The 25,163-nt window shown below is 43.6% G+C and overlaps 1 protein-coding gene across 1 annotated transcript; it reads right to left on the bottom strand.

Annotated features, from left to right (window-relative positions):
* Window positions 1-6,092: 6,092 nt before the first annotated feature.
* LOC139386647 (DIS3 like 3'-5' exoribonuclease 2) lies at window positions 6,093-23,850 on the bottom strand. The gene is made up of 21 exons (XM_071132404.1): window positions 23,747-23,850; window positions 21,390-22,195; window positions 21,108-21,238; window positions 20,842-20,895; window positions 20,659-20,760; window positions 19,451-19,625; window positions 19,249-19,289; window positions 18,769-18,998; window positions 16,278-16,451; window positions 15,956-16,035; window positions 15,690-15,802; window positions 15,428-15,535; window positions 13,752-13,985; window positions 13,407-13,486; window positions 12,626-12,809; window positions 12,274-12,360; window positions 11,332-11,479; window positions 10,835-10,965; window positions 10,319-10,423; window positions 9,475-9,579; window positions 6,093-8,403 (listed from the first exon to the last, which is right to left on the bottom strand). Exons 2-21 carry the CDS (start codon window positions 22,156-22,158, stop codon window positions 8,305-8,307), a joined length of 3,150 nt encoding a protein of 1,049 aa, XP_070988505.1. The 5' UTR covers window positions 22,159-22,195; window positions 23,747-23,850; the 3' UTR covers window positions 6,093-8,304.
* Window positions 23,851-25,163: the final 1,313 nt, after the last annotated feature.

The raw sequence follows: 25,163 nt of genomic DNA, 5'->3' as shown, positions 1-25,163 counted from the left end.
AAACTCTGTGGTGCCCTCAATCTGTGGTACCCTTTGTCCATGATTGTAAAATAGTAATTGTTTCTTCACTGAACACAAATGATATGAAACAAGTGAGGTCCAGATTAATGGGTAGATTTCCTTGTGGAATTAGAAAACAAAACAGGTGATATACACCTGATGAGGCGCCACACGAGTCATATTACATAGAAATGAGTCAAGTTTATGTAACCAGTTCTGATAAGGACATCATAAAGGTATGTCAATTTCCTGGATTGCTTATTGGAAGGAAATTAAATTAGGAAACGAAATGAACAACTCCCTGTGCCTCTAGTCACTGCCCTGACCTTAATTAGCTTTGTATGTCACGTTCTGACCTTTATTCCTTTGTTTTGTCTTTATTTAGTATGGTCAGGGCGTGAGTTGGGGTGGGCAGTCTATGTTCGTTTTTCTATATTTTCTATTTCTGTGTTTGGCCTGATATGGTTCTCAATCAGAGGCCGCTGTCTATCGTTGTCCCTGATTGAGAACCATATTTAGGTAGCCTGTTTTCCTTTGTGTTTTGTGGGTGGTTATTTTCAGTCTTTGTGTGTCTGCACCAGATAGAACTGTTTCGGTTTTCACTTTGTTGTTTTGTATTTTTGAAGTGTTCAGTTTCTTATTAAAATGATGAACACTAACCACGCTGCGATTTGGTCCTCTCTTTCTTCCACCTCTGAATGCCATTAAAACATTTTTTTTACGTGGGTTTTTTACATGGGTTGAAGAAGGGTCAGGGTAAGCTAATGTGTTTACTGTAAGTGAGCTATGATATCAGTTGTTTTTCTTTTTACCGCTGAAATCCTGATACACAAATTGATGCAGTGTTTTCACCTATGTAAGTATACAGTTGCGGTCTAATATGGCACAATCGCACATTTCTTAAATAATTCCCATTTACTTTGTCAAATAAGTTGAAATTGGCCTCCCAGGTGGCGCAGTGGTCTAGTGCACAGCTAGCGCTGCGATACAGTGCCCTAGACCACTAGGGCACTGCATCGCAGCGCTAGCTGTGCCACCAGAGACTCTGGGTTCGCGCCCAGGCTCTGTCGCAGCCGGCGGCGACTGGGAGGTCCGTGAGGCGACGCACAATTGGCCTAGCGTAGTCCGGGTTGGGGAGGGTTTGGTTGGTAGGGATATCCTTGTCTCATCGCGGACCAGCGACTCCTGTGACGGGCCGGATGCAGTGCATGCTAACCAAGGTCGCCAGGTGCACGTGTTTTCTCCGACACATTGGTGCGGCTGGCTTCAGGCTTGGATGCGTGCGCTGTGTTAAGAAGCAGTGCGGCTTGGTTGGGTTGTGTTTCGGAGGACGCATGACTTTCGACCTTCGTCTCTCCCGAGCCCGTACGGGAGTTGTAGCGATGAGACAAGATAGTAACTACTAATAATTGGATACTACGAAATTTGGGAGAAAAGGGGGGGTAAAATAAAAAATATATAATAATAATAAAATAAATAAGTTGAAATTGAAGAAATTTGTCAGCGATGAGTCCAGATTTGAATCCCATCAAAAACGATGGGAAAAGATATGGTGCAGTTTGCCATTAAAGAGTGGGCCAAATTGCCGGTAAAGAAAGATGGAGAAAGCTCTTTGGCTACAAGAAATGTTTGTAGGCAGTTATCTTAGCCAAAGGCTGTGCAACCAAGCACTTGCTCCTCGGTGCCAATCATTTTGTCAATGCCATTTGTTTTCACTTTCTAAATAAAACATTTTTAGTGTTGTGGCTGGAGAAATGTAACCACTCTCAAATTCATAAACAGAGTTATGGATGCAAGAACTGATAATCAATGATATCAAAATTATAGTTTTAACCATGTTTGGAGATACAGTGTACGATGGTCGAACTGAGCATTTGTACGTTATATTCTTCAAGAATCAATGGGTACATATTATTCATGTATCAGTCCAAAAATGGATGACTGCTGATTGCCCCTTGAAGTCACCCCCCCCCACAACAAAAAGTGTGCTCGGCAATGTTCCAAATCCAATAACAAGGTACGAAGACCCCCCCCCCAAAAAAATTCTCATATTTCAACTTATTTGAGTAGAAATTGTGAACTGCAAGACGCCAATATATTAAGCCGCAACGTTAAGATCGAGTCCTCTTTAATTTTGGCTATGGGTTCATCCAGTGCACTGTTGCCATTGACCTTCACCTTGATATACAGTCAGTGGCTACAATCCAAATAATCTTATCAGGCTCATATTGTGCTTATCTCCAGGGAGGATTCTCCAGTTTATATAGTCATCTTTGCATGGAGTTTCTAGGAGCGGTACACAGTGGATATGGTCAGTAAATGAGTGCGTGTGAGCAATGGGGCGGAAGACAGATACAGATAGGCCTGGGTGTATACATGGGAGTTGCTACATACAATCTTTCATTTATTAACTTAAAATTGATAGTCTCCTCCTCCATGATGTCATGGAACCCTGTTGGTTCATGATTCATGAGGGTGAAACCTTGACAATGTTCCAGATAAAAAATAAAAACCCTCACACAATCATGTCAGAGTCAAATATAAAGATCTCAGAGTCATGTAAGTTCTGGACAACACATTTCTATCTCCTAAAAAGCCCCGTTGTCTACAAAACCCCTGATGAAACAGATTCGGCAATCTGCCATCTTGATAAATTGTTTACACAATTCAGTGTCGTTTTACTGAGCTGTGTACCATAGGGTAATACATCCTTTCTAGAGATTTTTATGGTTATGTCATATTAACCCTTGTGTAGTCTTAACATTCTGTATACTCCCCTTGTCCTAAGGGTAAAAAATGACCCGCCTTCACTAAACTCCTAAAATAAAGCAGCTTAATTGAATTTTTGAATTTTAGAAACAACCTGTCATTCATCACAAACTTTGTGAATATCTGGGTTTTCCATCTTCACAATTCAGAAATACTGCATTTAATCAGTACACCTGTCATAATTGTTTTCTTTACTAAAGTAGGGGTTAATTATTATTAGTATTGCTAAAGGAACTGCATAGGTGTAGACATACACTTTTTTAGCAAGATATAGCACTTTTATAGCCTAAGAAAGTAGCAGAAATGTGCAGAAAATAGTTTTGAATGCATTTTATTGAAGGGAAACAATAATAGTATTGAACCTTTTTGGCAACATAGTGATATATTCTTATATACTGTACAGTTCAACTACAAAATACTAGTCTTCTCCCATTTTTAACCATTGCCCCCACCCACAAGGTGTATAAACAACACCAATAAATAACAAAATGAGATACAAAAAAAAATGTGAAAAATATAAATCAATCAACTCTAATTAGCACATGTAGGACAGTATGTGTGTGTGCATGGACTTTGCAGATGTATTTCTCACACAGCACATAGTATTTGCTTTACAGTCCTTCTTTGGGGAGAAGAATTGGCATCTCCTCCTCTTGCCATCTCCTCCTCTTGCCTGCCCCAGCTGCAGCCTCAGGTGGATCAGGACAAGATTCAGCCCCCTGAACAGCTTTCACAAGCGCTGCAGAGGCTGCTGTGCGGGGGAGGCCCTCCCTTCTTTGAATGTGTGGGGTTACAAGCGTCTTTCCCAGCTGCTCCAGGAACACACTCCTCTTGTTCCGCTTATCAGGCATCCAGGTAGGGTTGATCTTGTTTCATATCACAAAGGTATTGTATGAGGACACATCAATGATGTTATGGAAGATGACCAGGGGCCAGCGGGCAGTCATCCTCCTGCAGCTGTAAGTTCCAATCACCTTGTCCAGGTTGTCCACACCTCCTTTGTTGTGGTTGTAGTCCAGGATTATGGCTGGCTTCCTGTCCTCACAATCACTGATCTCAGCCGTTTTGTGCAGTGTGCTCAGGAGGACCACATTCTTGTTCATCTTTGGAGGTAAGAAACTAGAGTGGTGGTGCTGTGAAGGCAAACTTTGATGAGAAGGCCCCTCTCCCCCTTGCGAGGAGGGCAGGGGGGAACCAGTTGCTCATCCACTGTTACTTCAGGCCCAGGGTTGTAGAGGTATGGCAGACGCTCCACCCACTTCTCCCAGACCTCTCTTATGGCCACCAGTTTGTCTCTCACACGTCTTGCAGGTCTTAACTCACAGTGATCAAATCGCAGCATTCTTGAGAAAGTGTGAAAGACTTTCAGTGGCATCCTAGCCTCGCCTCAGGACCTATACACACCCGCTAAGATTAGCAGCCCTATGTAGGCACGCAGGTCAATCTCATCCATTCTTTTCCAGTTGTCTCCATATTTACAGAAACCCTCCAAATGTGTCATCTCCAGGATGATTTTTTTCGATGGCTGGTGTGATGAACATGTAGAATGTTGGTTAAGGCGATGTCCTGGGCATGGGTAACTGCATGTCTTGTGGGCCCTGGGGTCATCCTTATGACATTTTGTGCTGCCATCCTGCCCTGGTTGTCATATGGTGACAAGGACCATGCTATTTCGCTGTTCTTTGACAAAAATGTCTCTCAGCTTGGCGGATTTCTTCTTCATCTGAAGATGATGCATCGTGCTCTGGCTTGTATTCTTCCCCATCTTCTTCAGATACCACCTCCTCTTCTAAATCATTGTTCTCTTGTTCCTCCTGGATATCTGAAAAAAATCACATCTACGACCTGTTGGGCACTGAAACGTGCAGTCATGGTTTCAGCAAAGAGAGAACTGGCGGTACTGTCATCTGCAGCACCTTCATAGCCTCTGACTGCATTCCCCTTTACTAAACAATGCTTTCAAGAAATGTTAATTTTGTCAAAGTGTTTTTATTTTGTCTGTGAACTTGAGTCATGTGTGGGGTCATGGAGGGGAGATGTTGCACATGCACAAGGAAGATGTAGTTTTGTCTGAGTTCAATCAGTAGCACACAATCTCAATTTGTCATTGTGTGTGTGTGTGTGTCTTTGTGGTTTTTGTGGTGTGTAAATTATTTTGGAACTGCCTGGTCAGAAATGACCCTAAGGCAATCTTTGTACCCTGGTGGTGTACAGCTTTCATGGAATTATGAACAAAGGTGATGTTTCACTTTTTCTAATGTTGGGGTCACTCTACGAAAAGTCATCAAATTTCAAGGTGAAAAAATATAATTTAGGGGGGTTTCTCTGCTGTTAAACATAGTGGCGGGTCATTTTTGTCCCTTAAGACACACAAGGGTTAATGCTTAGTGAAAGTCTACAGACCCCTTGCAGTCTTCACATTTTGCTGCCTAAATATTACATCTAAAAAGGGATTCAATTGTATTATTTCCTACGAATCCACACAACCTATTCCACATTTTCAAAGTTAATTAAATATATAAAACATTTTCCAAATTAATAATGGTCTTGATTGTGTATATCTTCACAATGATGCAAAACACAGCATTATATGATTACACAAATTGACTGAGGTAGTGCAATTTTGACAAAGAACAATTTATATATGTTGCCCTAAGTGTTGTGTAAGGTTGGTACAATGTTAATCAAACGCTTCCCACATTTGTTTCAAATTGGCTGGACGTACTTTAGGTGGTGGACCATTTTTGATACACACAGGAAACTATTGAGTGAAAAACCCAGCAGTGTTGCAGTTCTTGACACAAACCGGTGCGCCTGGCACCTACTACCATACCCAGTTCAAAGGAACTTCCATGTGTCGGCTTGCCCATCCACCCTCTGAATGGCACACATACACAATACATGTCTCAATTGTCTCAAGGCTTAATTTTTTTATTACATAAAACGTATTCGTCTTCTCTGCATCTACTCCGATTGATGTGGATTTAACAAGTGACATCAATAAGGGATCATAGCTTTCACCTGGATTCACCTGGTCAGTCCATGTCATGGAGAGCAGGTGTTCTTAATTTTTTGTATACATTTCCACACTAAGGTTGGAATAATACTGTGAAATTGAGTAAATGATAATGCCAGTATATGGTAAGAGGTGTTTGGTGGGATGGAGTTTGACTGTCTGGTGACCAGGCGGTAAATTAGTTTATAGACCAAGAGAGTTCCAAACCTTTCTGCCAATTAAAGCTAGTTTTCAGTTTTCCCCTCCCAACTCAGACAACTCCTTTTAATTTATTCAGTACGGTACAAAATGGACAGTACTAGAACAATTTAGTGAAGCCGATGTTTATTTGGTTCACAGGGGCCAGCCACATCAAGTACACTTTTACACCAATTCCTATGTGATCACTGCTAATACATTAATATTGTGTGTCCAGTTGGATAGTATAACATGTTAACACAGCACAGTTCTCCCACTCCCCAAGCAACAGGACAACACCTGGGTCATGTTCAGTAGAGCACAATTAAGCAAAACGTTTTGCAAAGGCAAACAATTTTTTCTTTTCTTATTGGACAAGTTATTGTGGTATATCCATGTTTCACTGTTTTATTACATTTTCTTCCTATTGAACATAACAGGGTCCACTATAACAAGGTTAATAGAAGTTTGAGACATTGACAACCACTGCAGTCTATACATTGTCATCACCATGAGCAAGGCAATGCAAGTACACCTACAGTACTAACGTCACGAATGGAACGGGGAGTGCAGTAAAAAAAAATAATGTAATCAATGAAAAGATGCTTGAATACTAAATCTTACATCTGAAAGCTCAACTTATTTTCATGTAAGGCATAGGTTACGTGGGCAAAATGAATGGAATATATTACGTAAAACAAGCGCAAAGGAAATAAGGTATTGTGTGGACTGACGGCCTAGCTCTCCCGTTCCTGTTAAAGGCCCACTACTCAATTGCTCTCGGCGACCCGATTACAAAAGACAATCACAAGCTTTTTAAAAATCGCACCAACAAAAAAACAGCCCCCTTTAAATAGAGAGCTCTGGAAATGGGTTGTTTTGCTAATATTTAATGGACTCCAAAATTGTAATTACTTAGTAAAAAGGCAAAAAGGTTTATTTGTTATTGAAGAAAAAAAACGAGAGTTGAAAGGAGTTCCTTGCTACTGGCACCTTACAATTTGCAGAACATTTATGGTCTTACATCATATTAGCATAACTTCATTTACAATGTAAACCAAACAAGATAAAGGTTGTTTTACTCTAGAAAGAAAAGCAATGTTACGGAAAAAGGCACACCTGCTTATGGAGCAAGACCACTAAGATGGCTGCCCTCCAAAACAATACGAGATTTATAAATCATATCATTACTGTCATGTACAATACTGAGATGAAAGACAAAAAAAAAAAAAGTATTGTGTCAGTATTGTTTGGACATGCAGGCCATTAGGAGGATTTTTTATGGGAGACAAAAATGGTCAAGGCCTCACATTCACAAGGTAGTTCTCAACAGCAGCATCGTACGCCGTCATTTTAGAGTCACTGTCAAAACTGTCACGAAAAAAGTCAATTTCACACACTTGACAACTTTGAGACAATGGATTAGCATGCTTAGAATCTGCACTGTAAATGCCAGCATGCACTGCCATAAACATGTCAACGGCGGTATATTAGCGGATAGGGTAGGTTCATCTTTTTGTTTTTCACTAAGGAACAGTTCCGTCAACAAGGATTTCAGGTCTCACTTTAAACGACTTCACAAGACACTGTAGATGCTCCACAGACAATTTATAAGCAAATGTCTTGCTATATAAAAAAAGGGTGGCAAAGCATTTGGCAAAAAGTCAGACGTTGCTCATTGTGCAAATTCACTTTTAAAATAACTGAAGCCTCTACAAAGTCCTTACGAAAAAGGTTGATGAACGCTTCGTCGAGCCTTTAAAGTAGATTAATGTGGGGACGAGTGTCATACTATGAATTGAAGTGGAAAAGCATACAAGCTCTTACTAGGTTACAGCTACAAATAAACAATGACAATTGCATTGCGACTGAAACGACCAGTTACAGTACACTTGGCATTAATGGAACAGCTTCAATAAAACTGGTTTGAAACCTAAAATAGTTTAAGCCATCATCTTCACACATTGACTGTGTATATAATTATAATATCTAAAAATGACCTCCTAAAAAAAGGTAAAAACTGCAAAATAAAAAGTTCATTGCACAGTCTTGGCGCTTTTACAGTTAAGCAGCCAGGCCCCTGCAACAATACCACTGCTTCAGTGCTACGGTCCAGCCTCGGCTCCTCAATGGTAACTGAACTGTAAAGTTTAACTACAAAAAAGTTGCTTTTCTAATACATATTTAAAAAAAACGTGCAAGAACGTGTGTGTTTGTGTAGTCAATGTCAAAATACTGGCAAAACTTCTTCGGCAGTGCTGTGTGTGGTGTGTGTCAGAGAATGTGTGATATGGTGTGTGTGTGTGCGCGAGTGTGTTATTCGGGACACATGAGAGTATTCATTACGCCGTCTCATTAGGCCTCTTGATGACAGCGCTGTATTTCATAGGCGCTCCATCTGCCCTCAGCTGCACATCCACCAGACTAAAGATGGAGATCTCCTAGAAGGAGAGGCCGGAACAGGACAACCCTCTGTTAGTGACAGACACTCAAAATAATAACATTCTGTTTGCATTCAGCGGCTAGTTTAACATGGGGTTGGGCTTCAATGCTCTACTGTTTTAGAGAACCTGCTTAAAAATGTCCTAGCGGTCTAGCGCCTTCAAAACAATCCAATTGTTTGTATTGAGAACTGTTATCGTAGCAAATATGCTTAATCATTCAATGTACCATGGTTGGGGCCTCTGGAAACAGCAGTTGGAACATGGCTCATCTAGAGTTTTGCTTGTGTATCCAATACTTTTAATTTTAAACCCCCCCCACTTTTCTCAATTTTGTCTCATTGTTGTAACTCCCCAACGGGCTCGGGAGAGGCGAAGGTGGAGTCACGCGTCCTCTGAAACATGACCCGCCTAACCGCACTCCTTAACACCTGCCAGCTTAACATGGCCCGCCACAAGGAGCCAAGTAAAGTCCCCCCCAGACAAACCCTCCCCTAACCCGGACCAAATTGTGCACCGCCCTATGGGACTCCCACCAAAGCCAGTTGTGGCACAGCCCGGGAATGAACCCGGGTCTGTAGTAACACCTCTAGCAGTGCGATGCAGTCCCTTAAACCGCTGCGCCACTCGGGAGGCTACATCCCTTTCTGTAAGCAGTAATTTCCGAAAGCCTAATGGGAGCTTGGGTGAGTCGATCTTGCGTTGAGGGAGCGGTCGGATAGAAATTTTGTGAGACGTACCAGAGGGAAAAGAGAATGGAGGGAAGAAGGCCTGTGATCACTTGGCTAGGTTTCTTTTTTTGTGGTGAGTCACTAATGGACATAACAAATGGAAGGAACACTTAACGGTTGTCTTCGGGACAAAATGTCACCTGCCCAGTCGGGCAGCTACAAAGCAGATTGAAGAGGCCTAAGCCCACTGTACGACTGCATGTCTGCCCCTTAGCAGACATGCCACGCAACAGGATTTCACTTGGATGTTTATGAAATGTTCCAATCATTTTATAGGAAAACTATTAGATGGCGGTTACATTTTTATTTAAAGTCATTTGGCACGATCCCTAGGTCTTACCTGCCGTACGCTAGGCTTCCCGGGTTCCTCTGCGGCCCACACCAGAGTCAACTCCCCCTTTTTCCCCACCTTGTGGAAGTGGAACGTCTCCAGGCCATGTAGACCCTGAAGAACATGACAACACAACTTAACACATCAACTACACACCTCCGCATTAATTCTGTTCATCCAAAACAGGAGAATAATTTACTCTCATACATCTGTTCATCAGGGCACGTAACAAAAATAAATGTGGTAGTCCCTCCCCGTTTCAGTCCATTTTCTACCGTTTGATGTCAATTGAATATGAACCCGATTTCATTCAACTTAGAATCCATGAATGACATTCAAATTTGACTAAAGCTTATTTTTGTTGTTGTTGTAGTTGTGTAGTGCAAGAGCTGACAAATGGATGCAATCATGCTGTGTGTCAGCCAAGGTCTTGGGGTGTAAAGTTATGAAATGACGACCTAACAATGTTTATGTAAATTCTTCTCTCTAGACCATTGCCGGACCTTATCATGTAAATCATAGTACACGATAAAGCCTAGAGAGAGGACCATAAAGCTTGATGTGGTATCTGATAGAAAGATTAGTCACTTATGAGTGGTAACCTGGGTCATGTTTACACGGCACAAAATTGAAGACAACTGTCAGAAATAGAGAGGTTCTTTCTGAACTTGTCATATATATATGATAATTATTTTTTTTCGAAACACTTGAAAGGTTGATACGGTGTGTCCCAAATCAGCAGCCGTCGTGTTTGGCACTGTACGGACCCAAGCAGTAGATAAGACAAAATCTCAAAATCAGATCTGGTATCGTCACAAAAAATGAATACTGCCCTGGTTCGAGTGGCACTCACTTTGCAGTAGATGCGTTTCTGCACCCCGTAGCGCAGCACGAGGACGTCGAAGGCCTGATCCAGAATTCCCATCACCATGGCCTCAGAGTCCAGAGGACCACTCTCCTGCAGGGGGGGGCAAATAACATTCTGAACAGTGCCACACTTGGGTTGCCCTGAATGCAACACCAGGGGCTAAATCCTAACTGAAGATATGAGTGTGTAACAGCCCTGGGTTCAAATAGTATTTGTTTTCTTTCAAATAGTCCAGATGCACTCGATTAAGGTTGCCTGGTGCAATGGAACCAATAGACCAGTCCCAAAAGTACACCACCCATCTAAGACTTAGCAGGCTCAATGAATTGCTCATAGTATTTGAAATTTAACAGATAGTATTCCAAACCATATCTGGTATAGGGCCCTCAAATGCAACTCTGAACGTCAAAGCCGGTTCAACTGGATTTTCTCATTGTTCCCCTCTAATCAGGGACCGATTTAAACCTGGGACACCAGGTGGGTGCAAAGTCTTGGGTGTACCTTGACGAACACACTGAAGAACAGCTCTGAGCTGAGCTCCTGGACTCTCTTAGAGGCCGTCTTCTTATCGTTGCAGTGGGACGCCTGCTTCTGCACCTCCTCCCCTTTCAACTCCAGGTGAGTACCACAGCCTACACAAACCAGAAATAAGCAAAGGATGTATTGTAAAGACAAGACAGGCAAAACACACACACTGGAGTCAACTTGAACTACTTCTCTCTTACAGAGATGGCAGCACTACACCGTCAAAAAGTAGTGAATCTCAGACACAGGGACTAAAAATAAACATCAGGTCAGATTCAGGGTGTTTTGGAATCTAAGGGACGCTTTCGTGTTTTACCACGTTGCCATTCCACCATCAGAGCCACATTTTCTTTGGGCACAACCACACAGATGAGACACCGCCCTGCCCTCGGTCCACCCCTCTTAACACAGCGAAGCCATTGTTCTCTAATGGGGTAAAACCCACACACACAGCACAGTGTCTCACCACCCACCAAGAGAGGCGGCCAGCAGCCTGTGGACGATGACGTCAGCGTAGCGCCGTATGGGCGAGGTGAAGTGGGTGTAGAAGGGTACGTTGAGGGCGTAGTGACGGAACAGGAGTTCCTCCTTCAACACCCCCGTACAGAAGTACATAGCCATCTGGGGAGGGAAGCATTCACATATCATTGGTCACAGTGAATTTTTATTTATTTTTATTTATTTATTTTTTATTTTACCCTCTTTTCATAGTATCCAATTGTTAGTAGTTACTATCTCGTCTCATCGCTACAACTCCCGTACGGGCTCGGGAGAGACGAAGGTTGAAAGCCATGCGTCCTCCGAAACACAACTCAACCAAGCCGCACTGCTTCTTAACACAGCACGCATCCAACCCGGAAGCCAGCCGCACCAATGTGTCGGAGGAAACACCGTGCACCTGGCGACCTTGGTTAGCGTGCACTGCGCCCGGTCCGCCACAGGAGTCGCTGGTGCGCAATGAGACAAGGATATCCCTACCGGCCAAACCCGGACGACGCTAGGCCAATTGTGCGTCGCCCCACAGACCTCCCGGTTGCGACAGCGCCTGGACGCGAACCCAGAGTCTCTGGTGGCACAGCTAGCGCTGCAGTGCCCTAGACCACTGCAGCACCCGGGAGGCACACAGTGACATTTTTGAAGTTGGCTCAAAAGCAAAATAGGTTAGCGAGAGAGTGTAGAAGGTAGCCTTCAACAAGACCATTGACATTAACTGGTATAATACAAATAGATTTGCTAAATGTTTTGGACATGTTGTTTGGCTACCTGGGGGCAGCCCAAGAGGAAAACACATGGGGACAATCCAGATAAACATAGAGCTAGAGCCCCAGTAGACTAGCGGTGGACTGAAACAACCCACACAGGAAGCCAAAGGAGGCAGCAGTATAGAGAGACGACGGGTAGTGGCACACACTAACCTGCATGGGTCTGGAGCACATGTGGGTCAGGACCTCTTTCCTGGCGCTGGTGTACTCGTCATCGCCAAGAGTCTCATTCAAACTTTTCTATTGAGGGGAGGGGCAGAATGCATTCCGGCTGAATTTATGTGCTTCAGAGAATGAGTGTGTCCATTTGGTATTAATATATGAGCAGTGATGTGGGGGAGATGGTAAGGACAAGGGACAAGTTAAAAAGAGACAAACCCACTTAACACATACGTGAACATTTGTTTTAAAAAGTTATATTCTGCATTTCTGTTATTTTTGAGTAGGCCTCCCATTGACAGACTTGTTGTGTTTTAGAGTGCATGCTGGAGTTGGAGATACCCACATGGAGCGTCCCGGCCGTGGAGAAGTCGATGTGGAGGCCCATCTGGTCGCAGAACTCCTGCAGGTCGTCCACCATCTTGGTCTGGGGCGGGGGGTGGCGTCGCAGCAGGGCCTTGTTGGGGAAGGAGCGGTAGATCTGGTGGGCCGTGGCCATGTTGGCCAGCAACATGAACTCCTCTACCAACCTGGGAGAGAAGACAGCGAGAAAAGCATTCAAACAAAAAACTTGACATGCAAGACATAGTATAGAATCGGATAGTATCTCCATCTGAGAGCACAGTCGCTGTTAAGCTCACTTTAATTCCATTAGCTTGCTTAGGGAGCTGACTCTTTGGGTATGTATGCACATACAGAGTGTACAAAACATCAGGAACACCTTAATATTGAGTTGCACACCCTTTTGCCCTCAGAACAGCCTCAATTCATCAGGTCATGGACTCTTAAGGTGTTGAAAGCTTTCCACAGGGATGCTGGGCAATGTTGACTCCAATGCTTCCCACAGTTGTGTCAAGTTGGCTGGATGTCCTTTGCGTGGCGGACCATTCTTGATACACACTGGAAACTATTAAGCGTGAAATACCCAGTAGCGTTGCATTTCTTGACTCAAACTGGTGCGCTGTCTCCTCCCCTTCATCTGCACTGATTGACGTGGATTTAACAAGTGACAAAAAGGGATTCTGGCTTTTACATGGTCATTCTGGTCATTCTACCTCATGGAAGGAGCAGGTGTTCCTAATGTTTCGTACATTCGGAGTATGTGTATTGTTGTGGGGTTGACTTACTTGTTGCTGTCCCTGTACTGGTAGACATAGCATCCCTGGGGCATGCTGGTCTCTCTGTCTAGCGTGAAAGACAGCTTCAACTGCGAAAGGAGATCATAGTCATCATTCTGAGATTTAGCTCTGTCCTTTCGCATGGTAAAAATAGACAAACGTTTTTGTAAATCTTTAGATTCAAAAAGTGTCTCGGGGTAGCAGTGCAGATCGAGGATCGGGTCCCCTGTTCATTCATTGTGATCTACAAGGCTAAACTGATCCAATATCAGCACTCCTATTCCGAGACCTTCTGACAACAGCACAAAAAAATGGCATGACACAGCGGTCCTATACTATGCAGCGCCCTCTGACCTGGTCAAGGCGCAGGGCGCCACCCTGAAAGCGCTGGGCACGGAGCCTCTTGGCGATGGCGTGCAGGTTGAGCACGGCCTGGTGGATCTCGTCCATGGGGTGCTCGGGGGCACAGGGGGGCAGCTCGTCTGCCTGGAACAGCTTGTCGGGGGACTCGATCATGCTCTGGGCGTGGTCGTAGCTCAGCTTGACGCACGAGCGGATCACCGAGCGACCGAACCACTCACTCAGGATCTAGAGGGGTAGAGACGGAGTGTGGTGAATGTGCCACACATCTGCATACAGTGCATTTGGAAAGTATTCAGACCCCTTGACTTTTTCCACATTTAGTTATGCTACAGCATTATTCTAAAAGTTTATATCACAATACCCCTTTATGACAAAAAACAGGTTTCTGGAATTTTTTGAAAATATGTAAATGTGATATTTCAGTTTATACAAGTATTCAGACCCTTTACTCTGTACTTTGTTGAAGCACCTTTTGGCAGTGATTACAGCAATGAGTCTTTCTGGGTATGAAGCTACAAGTTTGCTACACCTGTTATTTGGGGAGTTTCTCCCATTCTTCTCAAGCTCTGTCAGATCAGATGGGGAGCATTGCTGCACAGCTATTTTCAGGTCTCTCCAGAGATGTTTGATCGGTTCAAGTCCGGGCCACTCAAGGACATTCAGAGACTCGTCTCGAAGCCACCCCTGCGTTGTCTTGGTTGTGTGCTTAGGGTCGTTGTCCTGTTGGAAGGTGAACCTTCTCCCCAGTCGGAGGGCCTGAATGCTCTGGAGCAGGTTTTCATCAAGGATCTCTGTACTTTGCTCCATTCATCTTTCCCTCAATCCTGACCAGTCTCTCAGTTCCTGAAGCTGAAAAACATCCCCACAGCATGATGCTGCTGCCACCATAATGCGTAGGGATGGTGCCAGGTTTCCTCCAGAATTTTCTAGGGTTCTTGGTCACCTCCCTGACCAAGGCCCTTCTCCCCCGATTGCTCAGTTGGGCCGGGCGGCCAACTCTAGGAAGAATCTTGGTGGTTCCAAACTTCTTCCATTTAAGAATGGAGGCCACTGTGTTCTTTGGAACCTTCAATGCTGCAGACATTTTTTTGGTACCCTTCCCCAGATCTGTGTCTCGACACAATCCTGTCTCGGAGCTCTACGGACAATTCCTTCAACCTCATGGCTTGGTTTTCACTCTGACATGCACTGTCAACTGTGGGACCTTATTTATAAATACACACACGTCTTTCCAAATCATGACCAATCAATTGAATTTACCACGGGTGGACTCCAATCAAGTTGTAGAAACATTTCAAGGATGATCAATGGAAACAGGATGGACCCGAGCTCAATTGAGTCTCTTAGCAACGAGTCTGAATACCTAAGTAAATAAGGTGTTTTTTATTTTGTATAAATTAGCAAACATTTCTAAAAATCTGTTTTTCGCTTTGTCATTATGGGGTATTTTGTGTAGACTGAGGATTTTTTAGATTTTTTAAATCCATTTTAGAATTAGACTAATGTAACAAAATATGGAACAAGGGAATGAGTCTGAATACACTGTATAGTATTATAAAGATTTTAAACTTCATGCAATACAATTACAGTGCATCCATCTGAGAAACAGTGCCACAGCTTCCGGTTTCTATGGAAACACTAGCATACTTAGTTTGAAGGTGTTGTACCTTGCCCTCAGGGGTGATCTTCCAGATGACGGAGAAGGTGAGTCTGTCAGTCAGGGGGTTTAGACTGCACAGCTCCTCACACAGCAGACGAGGCAACATGGGGATCACCTGGGAGTGGCACAGGCCAACGTCAACAGTTAACTTACTGTATGCCCAGCTGGTAATTATCTAATAGTCAGAACTTACTTTCTCCAATAATACATACATTCATTCATTATCAATTGACTAATACATGAATCATTTGGTAATAACAAACAAAGACCTTTTGAACCATGTAGACACTGGTGGCTCGCCGACTGGCGATGAAGTCCAGCGCATTGCCTTCTTCCACGAAATAACTCACGTCAGCAATGTGGACGCCCAGCTCAAAGTTGCCTAACAAAGAGAACATACCAGGAGAACTTTTGTCATTGATGAATTCCACAAGTCAATAAAAACATGAGTAAATTCAAAACCCGTCTGCATTAATAAACCATCAAAATTGCATTCCCTATGCTTCGTTTCCAAAAGGAACACAAAATGGCTCACCGTCGGGCAGTGGTTTGCAAGACAACGCATCGTCCAGGTCTCTGGCGGTAGCTGGGTCAATTGTGAATATGCATTCTTTCCTGAATAGAAAACAATAACTCTGCATATATGAGTGTTGTCTCCACCTCTTCAGTTGTGTCAAATTAGTATTTATAAAAAAGGCAAAGACAATGGCGCAATACATATGTACATCGAGTGGCTCCATTGGAATTGGGCATGCGAGAGCCTTTGTGTACGGCGTCAATGACAACTGAGGGAGTTGCGTCTGAGAACTGACGACTTCCTGATATGGATGCCGTATTTGTGAGCGTCCTCAACTCACCTCAGGTCTCTCCTGTTGCCTAACTCCTCAGGGGGGATGGTCCAGGGCAGCTTCTGGGGCAGGCAGCCCAGCACCTCGACAGAGAACTCGGAGAAGTCCACGTCGTACTCTATCAAGATGCCCTCGGTCTCCGGCTCAATCTCCCCGGCCTGGCCCAGAGTCTTAGCAAGTCGACTGGGGGAGGGCATAAGGAGGACTGTCAGCATCCGATAGATATGGGCAAGATGTGAGCTTCGATGTAACTTAATAAAAGTTTATTACATAGATAATGAGTGTCGTAGAGCTGATCCTCTAGAAGCACAAGTGCATCATCCCCTACTAGAATTCACAGACAAGCACTTACACTCAGTGGGCAGGTACACCACCCTGTACACCAAAAAGGTTAGCTCCCACAGAGTGAGTAATGTGGCCGGGGTTTGCAATATAAAGCAGGCATTCGGTTACATTTCCATTGAAAAGTTAGAATGGGCGAAACGAGTGACCTAAGAGACTGAGCGTGGTAGGATCGTCTGTGCCAGGCACACTGGTTCCGGTACCGCTAAAACATCCGGCCTCATGGGACTTTCACTAGGGCTGTCCATGAAAAAAATTAAAACCTTGGGGTCGACAGCACGTCGTCTGTTCTTTTGACCAGTCTATTGTATTTATTCAGCTTGTTGGATGCTTTAAGTGCACTGTTTGATGAAATAATTAGGACAGACAAATTTCTTTACAGGGAGTCCAAACGCAATTGACTTCATTGTGCCGGGCTCAGACTCAGGCTGCAATGTTAAAAAATAAAGACCGAGTGCCTGTGTCTCGCTCGCCTTCCTGCTGCAGCAACCATCACAGAACAGGGTTTATCGCACTGTTCGTGTTGCTGCAACATAAGCCATCTGACTGTAAAGTTATTTTACCGAAATCCTTCATTTAAGGAAAAACATTCCCAATTCCCTCAACCCTTGCTCTCTTTACGTGACATGTACACATCGTGACATATAGCCCATCAATAAACTGGTTATAAAACGGAACACGCGACAGCAAAAATGGTTGCTCAGGAGGGAAAGGGGAAGTCAGATGTGTGGAAGAAATTTGACAAGTTGTGGAAACTACTGAAGATCAAGAAGAAGCAAGCGCTGCATGCATATTGGCCAAACAGGTGGTGAGAAAAGTAATACCAAAGAGGTTGTTCTAACAACAACAGAAAGTGAAAAGCCGCAATCACAGCATGGCAAATAATAAAAACAGCCAAAATTGTGCAATTGCTTTCTCCAACACGTGGTTGCGTAAGGCTTGGAGCTCACAGAATCAGTAGGCTATCAAACAAACATTCAAAACCAGCAACAGAAGCATGACCCGTCTTATTTCTGTAGATATGTATATGGATGATTTATAGTCAGGCACATTTAACAGTCAGGCTATTGATTATAGACCTAATCAAGTTGGGGTTTCCCCGCTCCTCACTTTTCTTAAGACAATAAGGAAAGAGCTGTTCTTATCTCCTCAGTCGGTTTTCTCAATGCCTCAGTCGGCATTGTTCTCAAAACCAATATGCTGGTTAACTTTGCTATTATGCACAAAGCAACATGGTCTAGGAAAAGGCGCCAATTCAACAGCACACTGATGTTTCAGAACCGCAGACAATGACCGCTATCCAACGCAGGAGAAAGGCTATTTGTTATAAAATATATTTTTTTTTTTATTGTGGCACCATCGTCCTTACATAATGTAACCATGTGCAATTTCAGTAGCGCGTCTTAGAATGTACAGTGCCATCCCCAAGGCCTCCGCAATGGATTAGTCCACTCAGACAGGCGTGAAGCAGACGGGCATCTTGAGCAGCTATCGACCAAACAATCGATCAGTCGACTAAACGGACTTAGCCCTACTTTTCCACGCACAACGTGTCTAGGGTTTACCACGAATGGTGCGGCAACCCCCCCCCCCCCTCCAATCAGTGGTAGTCCTATGGGCAAAAACAGTATGATGAGAGGTCGAAGGAGACTAACAAATCGTACAAGCTAACAGACGGGCCACAAACGGCGCAGTACAACAGTGGTGTGCAGAACCGCATCTCTGGAACGCACAACTCGTCAGTCCTTGTCACGGATGGGCTAGTGCAGCAGACGACCACAACCGGGTTCCACTCCTATCAGCTAAAAACAAGAAGTGGCTCCAGGGGGCACGCGATCACCAACACTTTACAATTGAGGAGTGGAACGAATCCCCGTTCCTGTTGTGTCATGCTGATTGGCAGAACCAGGAAATGGCTAAGCCGCATGAGTCCATGGCTCAATCCTGCCTAGTGTCAACAGTACAGGCAGTGGTGTAATGTTTTCCCTGGTACTTGTTTGGGGGGGGTACCAGATGGGTGTACCTAAAACTCTAGAATTATTTTACGAGCCATAAAGTCAAACACTTATGCGTGAAGGAGAGTATAAACAAACGAGACAATGCTACGGGGTAGGGATGCAGACAATTCCCTACAGTGAGACAGTGACTCATTACATACCCCTCTGCAAAGTTGCTGTCGTCTGGCCAGCTGGTAATGCGGACGATGAACAGGATATTGGCGTAGTCTCCCGGGCGGGAGCAAAAGTCGTGGGGGCAATCTGGCAGGGGAACATTTACCCGTGGAACACGGTGGTCAACAGGAGAGAACATGGCAAAGGGTTTGTCCGGGAGGAACTTGAGGAAGCCTGTGGCGGCCCGCGAGTGCTTCTGCTCCACTATGTACACCACCTAGGGGAGAAGGTGCAGATGAAGAGGACACAAGAACATCGAATTTGACTAATGAAAAAAATAAACTAAAGCAAAGAGAAGCGAACCCTTTGACAGAAGGATAGGTCTCAATGCAAATGTTTCTGTAGAGCGAGATGTTTGTTGGAAATCAGTATATTTTCTTTTAAAATGTTTGTGACTAGAAGTAGGTCTTTCTTCATGCAATAGCACAACAGCCATAAGGATCCATTTTCAAAATAAAACTGCTTACCTTCGCAGTCCTTTGGAGTATCTCTTTTTTAATTCCATCTTCTGCAGAGGCAGAACAGCAAAATTAATTGGGGAAAGTGCTGGAAGTTACCAATCGGTGTCGATTTCCTATTTTTGTCAAATGGATTTGCTCTACAGTTTTGAGAACTTTTGCCATAAATGTGTGTGGTTTCATTAAACCTGCTGAGGGGAAATGCCTGTACCTGTGGCGTTGAGGCTGATGTTCTCCACCCTCTTGGCCAGTTGTTCCTCAGCTTCAGTCTCGGCTTCCACAATGACATCAGGACTGGGGGGGCGTTTGGTCTTCTTTCCTGGTGTCTGGCTCCTCCCAGACTGGGTCTCTGGTTCGCTCACGCCTTCACTGTCTGACTTCACAACCTGTACACGTACAACCATATAGTTCCGTTTTTAGGATAGCCACTGTGCATCAGCAGTGTTGGAGACGATCTGACTTGAGCCAGTTTTGGTCTGTTTGTAACAGTATAATTAACCTGGCAGTAGTGATCGTCAGGTTAAATGGAATGATCTATATGCATTGTATTTGAGCAGAAGGAGTACAAAAAGGCCTGGAAGGGGGGGGGCTTAGTCAGAAAATATAAATATATGTGCTTGTGTGACGTGTCGGGGTCTTTTGCCGGTGAAACATTCAGTGAGGTGAATAAATCTAGCTTGAAGCTAACAGCGGGTAAATGGTGTATATTATGAAGAGCATGACAAGTTATTGCCTCAGTGGATATAAATGAGTGGTTCACAAACTTAAGTGCCATAACCGTAGACATCGTTGGTCATAACCATTGACAGTTGGTGGTAACCCACCTAAATCTACTTGAATGTAGGGGAAACACTGATACTCCTATTACATAGCAGTGTATGCGATATAGCTGCTCTACACCGAGTGTACAAAGGCTGATGCACAGCTATGATCCCTTATTGATGGGACTTGCTAAATCCGCTTCAACCAACGTAGATGAAGGAGAGGAGACACACTAAAGGACTTTTAAGCTTTGAGACAATTGAGACATGGATTGTGTGTGTGTGCCATTCCGAGGGGGAATGGGAAAGACAAAATAGTTAAGTGCCGTTAAACGGGGTATGGTAGTAGGTGCACCAGTGTGTCAAGAACTGCAACGAGCATGAAAAACCCAGCAGCAACAGTTTCCCGTACGTATCAAGAATGGTCCACCACCCAAAGGACATCCAGACAATTTACAAAACTGTGGGAATTACTGGAGTCGACACAGGCCAGCATCCCTGTGGAACGCTTTAGACACTTTGTAGAGTCCATGCCCCAACGAATTGAGGCTGTTCTGATGGCAAGAGGGGGGATGCGACTCAGTATTAGGAAGGTGTTCTTAAAGTTGTGTACACAGTGTATTTATGCTGAGGCGGAATCTTCCACCATGGAGCTCACCTTCCACTGCTCCTGAGGGAGAACTTGCACCACTACCACATCCCCGTTCAGGGCCCTGTTGCGGGCTGCGGTTCCATCCAGGAAGATATCCCGCTTGCCATCCTGCAGAGATGCACAGTCCCATTAGACAAATATTACTGCCAACACCTATAAGCTACTGTATATTTCTATTGACACACTCACCGGTGCTGCAATGAAAGCCTCGTGGTACTTTTTGGGGTTGATTCTTATGGATCCCTGAAAAGAATATGGAAATGTTTCTATTAGTAGGCTAAACTTGTCACGCCCTCGTGTCAGATAATCTTTGACCGATAAAGCCTTAGGTCAGAATTTTCTGACCTTCGGTAAACAAGTAACCGTTTACATTAGTGAGGTTAATTGGTTTGATACAATAACCATATATATTTTTATTTATTTATGAAGGTTTAGTCTTAGAACGCTGGTTTCACCTGAATGAGCTCTCCCTTCTTTAGGCCGTGGGAAACGTCCTCTGTGGTCATGTACGCTTCAAACACTTGCTTCTTTGATCCTCCTTGGCTTCCTCTAGTCTTCTTACCCTTGTCAGAAGGCGTAGAGGCACCTGAGGATGACAATAGAAGTCCGATTACAATCCATTACAATACATCTTCAACAGAAAATGCAGCTGTTTGCAAAAGCTTGATCACATATGACAACCTTGCAGTCAGGGTATTTCAAAAAGTATATTCACTTTAGTCAAGACCATTTTTTACCTTGTGGTTGCATGTTTTTGGATTTGTTAAGGGGGGACGTTGACATGTCTGCATCGAAGTCAGGATACATGGGCCCACCTCTCTTGTTATCTGCGTTGGTCTTTGGCACATTCTTCTTCTTGGACTTCTTCTTCTCTTGCGCCTGAGCTGGGAAAGATGAGAAGGCTTTCGGGGGGGATGCCCCATAACTCATGTCCTTGTTCACTTGGTTACTTGTGGGCACTTTGTAAGCATGGTCTTTGTAGTCTTTGTTTCTTATCTGTTGTTGATGCTGGGAGTCCCTCTGTTTGAGGGAGGCAAACTCCTCACCGGACTCCACATCTCCATCCTGACTGGTGTTGGTGTCCCTCCTCTCCCCGCGTCGCTGCTTGTCGGAAACCCCCTGCCTCCTCTCTGGCTCCTGCAGGGCTCCTCGACTATTCAGCTTGTCCATGTACAAGGACAGAGAGCTCTCTTCACCTCCTTTACCTTTCATAGGCGAAGGCGAGAAGTCACTCGAGTCAGAGCACTCGATAAACGCCTGGTCCCTTTTTCTCTGCGGTATGTCTTGTTTTTCGCTGTATGCTAATCCCTGCCTCTGTTCGCTCGGCCCTCTCTCTTCCCCCTGTTGTTGGACATACTGGTCCAGGTAGGATCTGAACTTGCTGCTGTGATGCTGGCTGAGGAGTCTGGCATAGGCATCTTTCTGATGAGGGACAGTGGACTGGCTCGGTCCACGTTTGCCATCCCGAGGCCTGTTGCCTCCCTTGGATTGATGAGGAGGATCCATTTGCCTAAGATATGTCCTTGTCCTGTGAGAGTACTGCCTAGAGGTAAAAACAGACAACTTTACCAGTGTTAACTAGATTGATAATGCATTCATTATATCAATGTAATACATTATTCTGGTGAGCACTGCTTTATTAGTCTTCCAGGGCAACAAGTTAGGACAGGCCTAGGTGCAGCTTCTCTTCTAACTATAGTTAAACAAATGGCCTACCAAATGTAAGAATGGTCCAGTACGGAGTATCAGCTAAATAAATATTTACGGTGGATCGAACTGAGCAGGTAGCCAGCCTACTTTTCAGAGTGACTCCTTTGACAAACATCACATGATAGGCAAAACAGCCTGTGCAGACCACCAAAAAGAAGACGTTTACATGTCATAGTATCCCGTCTAAGAGCAACATATCCCAGGCATCTTATCCGAGTTTCTCATAACCGGGATGCAAGCTTTTTGGGGATATTGTAAACGGATATGATGTTTATTAAATGCGTCAACTCAAACACAGAATACTTGAGTATGTCGAATAAAAACTGGATATTTGTATGTAAACGTGGTCAATTAGTAGATGATCTTATCAAGAGCCACTATGATCTTAAGATAGCTAGCGGAGACAACCACATATCATTGTCAAATGCAGTATACGAACATTCCATCCCACCTAAACAATTGATAGCGTAAAAAATAAAAAAAATAATACACAGCTAAAAATCTATGAATTAAAAATGTGAAAACACTAATATTTTAGACATGAAGGTATCCATAAGCAAACATTTCAATGTGAAAATTGGTGGACATAAGAGCGTTTCCAGAAATAAACTTCACGTATACAATTATACCAGCAAAAACATACAGATACGTAGATTGACTAGTTAGTTGCCACTTTGACCAATCTGTTAAACTGAAAGGCTGCTTTGTCTATCTAGTTTACGTGACCTCCAAGGTTATTTGGCTCCATCCACACTGATGCAAGGCTCTCCAACCCTGTTCCTGGAGAGCTACCGTATGTTCTCACTTCCATCCTAATCTAGCGCACCCGACTCTAATAATTAGCTGGTTGATAAACTGAATCAGGTTAGTTAAAACGAGGGTTGGATCGAAAATCTACAGGAGGTTAACGTTAGCTCTCCAGGAACATGGTTGAGAGCCCTGCACTGACTAACGTGTGGTCAGAGATTGTGGCCAAGTTGACACAGCTGCAAACACTAATTTGATTTAGCCATGCATGCCATCAAGTTATTTGCTAACTAACTAAGACAATGTAATTTAGCTAGTTAGATAACTAGACTCGCTACCTAACGTTAGTTAAACTAGAAACACAAGCAACCTCATACACCTCAGTTTTTATTGTCACTCACCAATTATAGGTGTCGATTATCAATTTTCCTTAGTCATAATATGTCCTGAGGCTGAACTAAATATCCAGTTAGCAATTGTAGTAGCTATTATAACTCGCCAATGTTGCTTCCGTTCAGCGGTAACGTTAGCTAGTAAGTTAGTCGATATAACCAAACTTGAACTTTGTATAACAAGTCAGCTGTAAATGACAGTTGGTTATACGAAAAGTAGATAGATATAAACAAGACGACATTACCTGAATGCTGTCCTACTGTTGTTCGCTTCGTGAAATCGATTAGGTAGCTTTTGTTAGCTAGTTAAATGACTAGCAAACATTAAACTATTTCCGGGGGTTGGGTCAAAGTGCATGCTGGGAAAGAAACTTTACGACGCCGTTCGCGAAATGTTCCGTGCTATTCGGGATCCTTGGGACGACCCTACCGCATTGAAGTTGACATGTACAATGGTTAAGTATTGTGATCTATTGGATGACTTCCATGTTATCTTATTTTTGAATATTCAGAAAGCATTTGATACCGTAACTCACAGTTTTATCTTTGATTGTCTTAAGCCTTGGAAGTTTGGTAATTGTTGTTGGTGACGCTATTAGAACGCTGCATAATGGTGCCAATAGCTGTATCATGGAACATCCTCAAGGTTTAACATTTACCAAGGAATACGACAAAGTTGTCCAATCTCACCTTTTATTTTTGTTAGTATCTCAAGCCTTATGCTCATTAGTTTATCACAGTCAATCTGAAGGCATTTACATTCCAGGCCAGAGCGCTCAAGATATTCCAATTGACAGATGACACGTCACTTTTTTTGAAAAATGTGTCAGTGGCTAGATTTGCATTGGATATTGTTAAGCAGTTCTCCAAAATCTCAGGTTTGGTATTAAATCTTTCCAAATGTGAGATGTTGGTTCTTAAAGGAGCTGTCAATCCAGCAGGTTGTAACATCCCTGAATAAAAAAATAAAAAAATGTAACCTTTATTTATCTAGGCAAGTCAATTAAGAAGAAATTCTTATTTACAATGACGGCCTACACCAGCCAAACCTGGATGACGCTGGGTGCTGCCCTATGGGACTCCCAATCACGGCCGATTGTGATACAGCCTGGATTCAAACCATCTGTGCCTTAGACCGCTGTGCCACTCGGGAGCTAGATACTGTAACCTACAGTGCCTTCGGAAAGCATTCAGACCCCTTGACTTTTCCCACATTTTGTTAGGTTACAGTCTGTGAGAGAATAATCACTATTTAACTGATTTGTTTAATATTAATACTTAAAAATGTAATATGCTTAACAAATAGTAAAGACATTTCTTCAGTGTCAATGCTGTGCTTCTGAGAAAGGATGGTTCTTCTCTTCCACGTTCACTCCCCACAGCTGTTCTGGGCATATAGTCAAGGACATGAGATAGAGATCAGCTCAAGGAACAGGTAGACCTGTATTGTTTCAATGTCTCTTTGCTTCTGAGTAACCTGGTCACACGGCATAAGACAAAGAGCCTCTGAGAAGAGACCACAGTTCTTCAGCCCATCCTGTTATTTTATTATCTTCCAAGGGCACCTTGTATGTGTGTGTTGTATTGACCTGCTCCCTTATTAATAAGTGAATAAAGATTTAGTTTAAGTAGAACTCTGACTTGTGTGATAAGTTTGTCTCT

Source organism: Oncorhynchus clarkii, chromosome 28, assembly GCF_045791955.1.
Source record: "Oncorhynchus clarkii lewisi isolate Uvic-CL-2024 chromosome 28, UVic_Ocla_1.0, whole genome shotgun sequence".
NCBI classification, from domain to species: Eukaryota; Metazoa; Chordata; class Actinopteri; order Salmoniformes; family Salmonidae; genus Oncorhynchus; species Oncorhynchus clarkii.
Note: the sequence above shows the minus strand (reverse complement) of the source record. Positions and strands in the feature narration are given on the sequence as shown.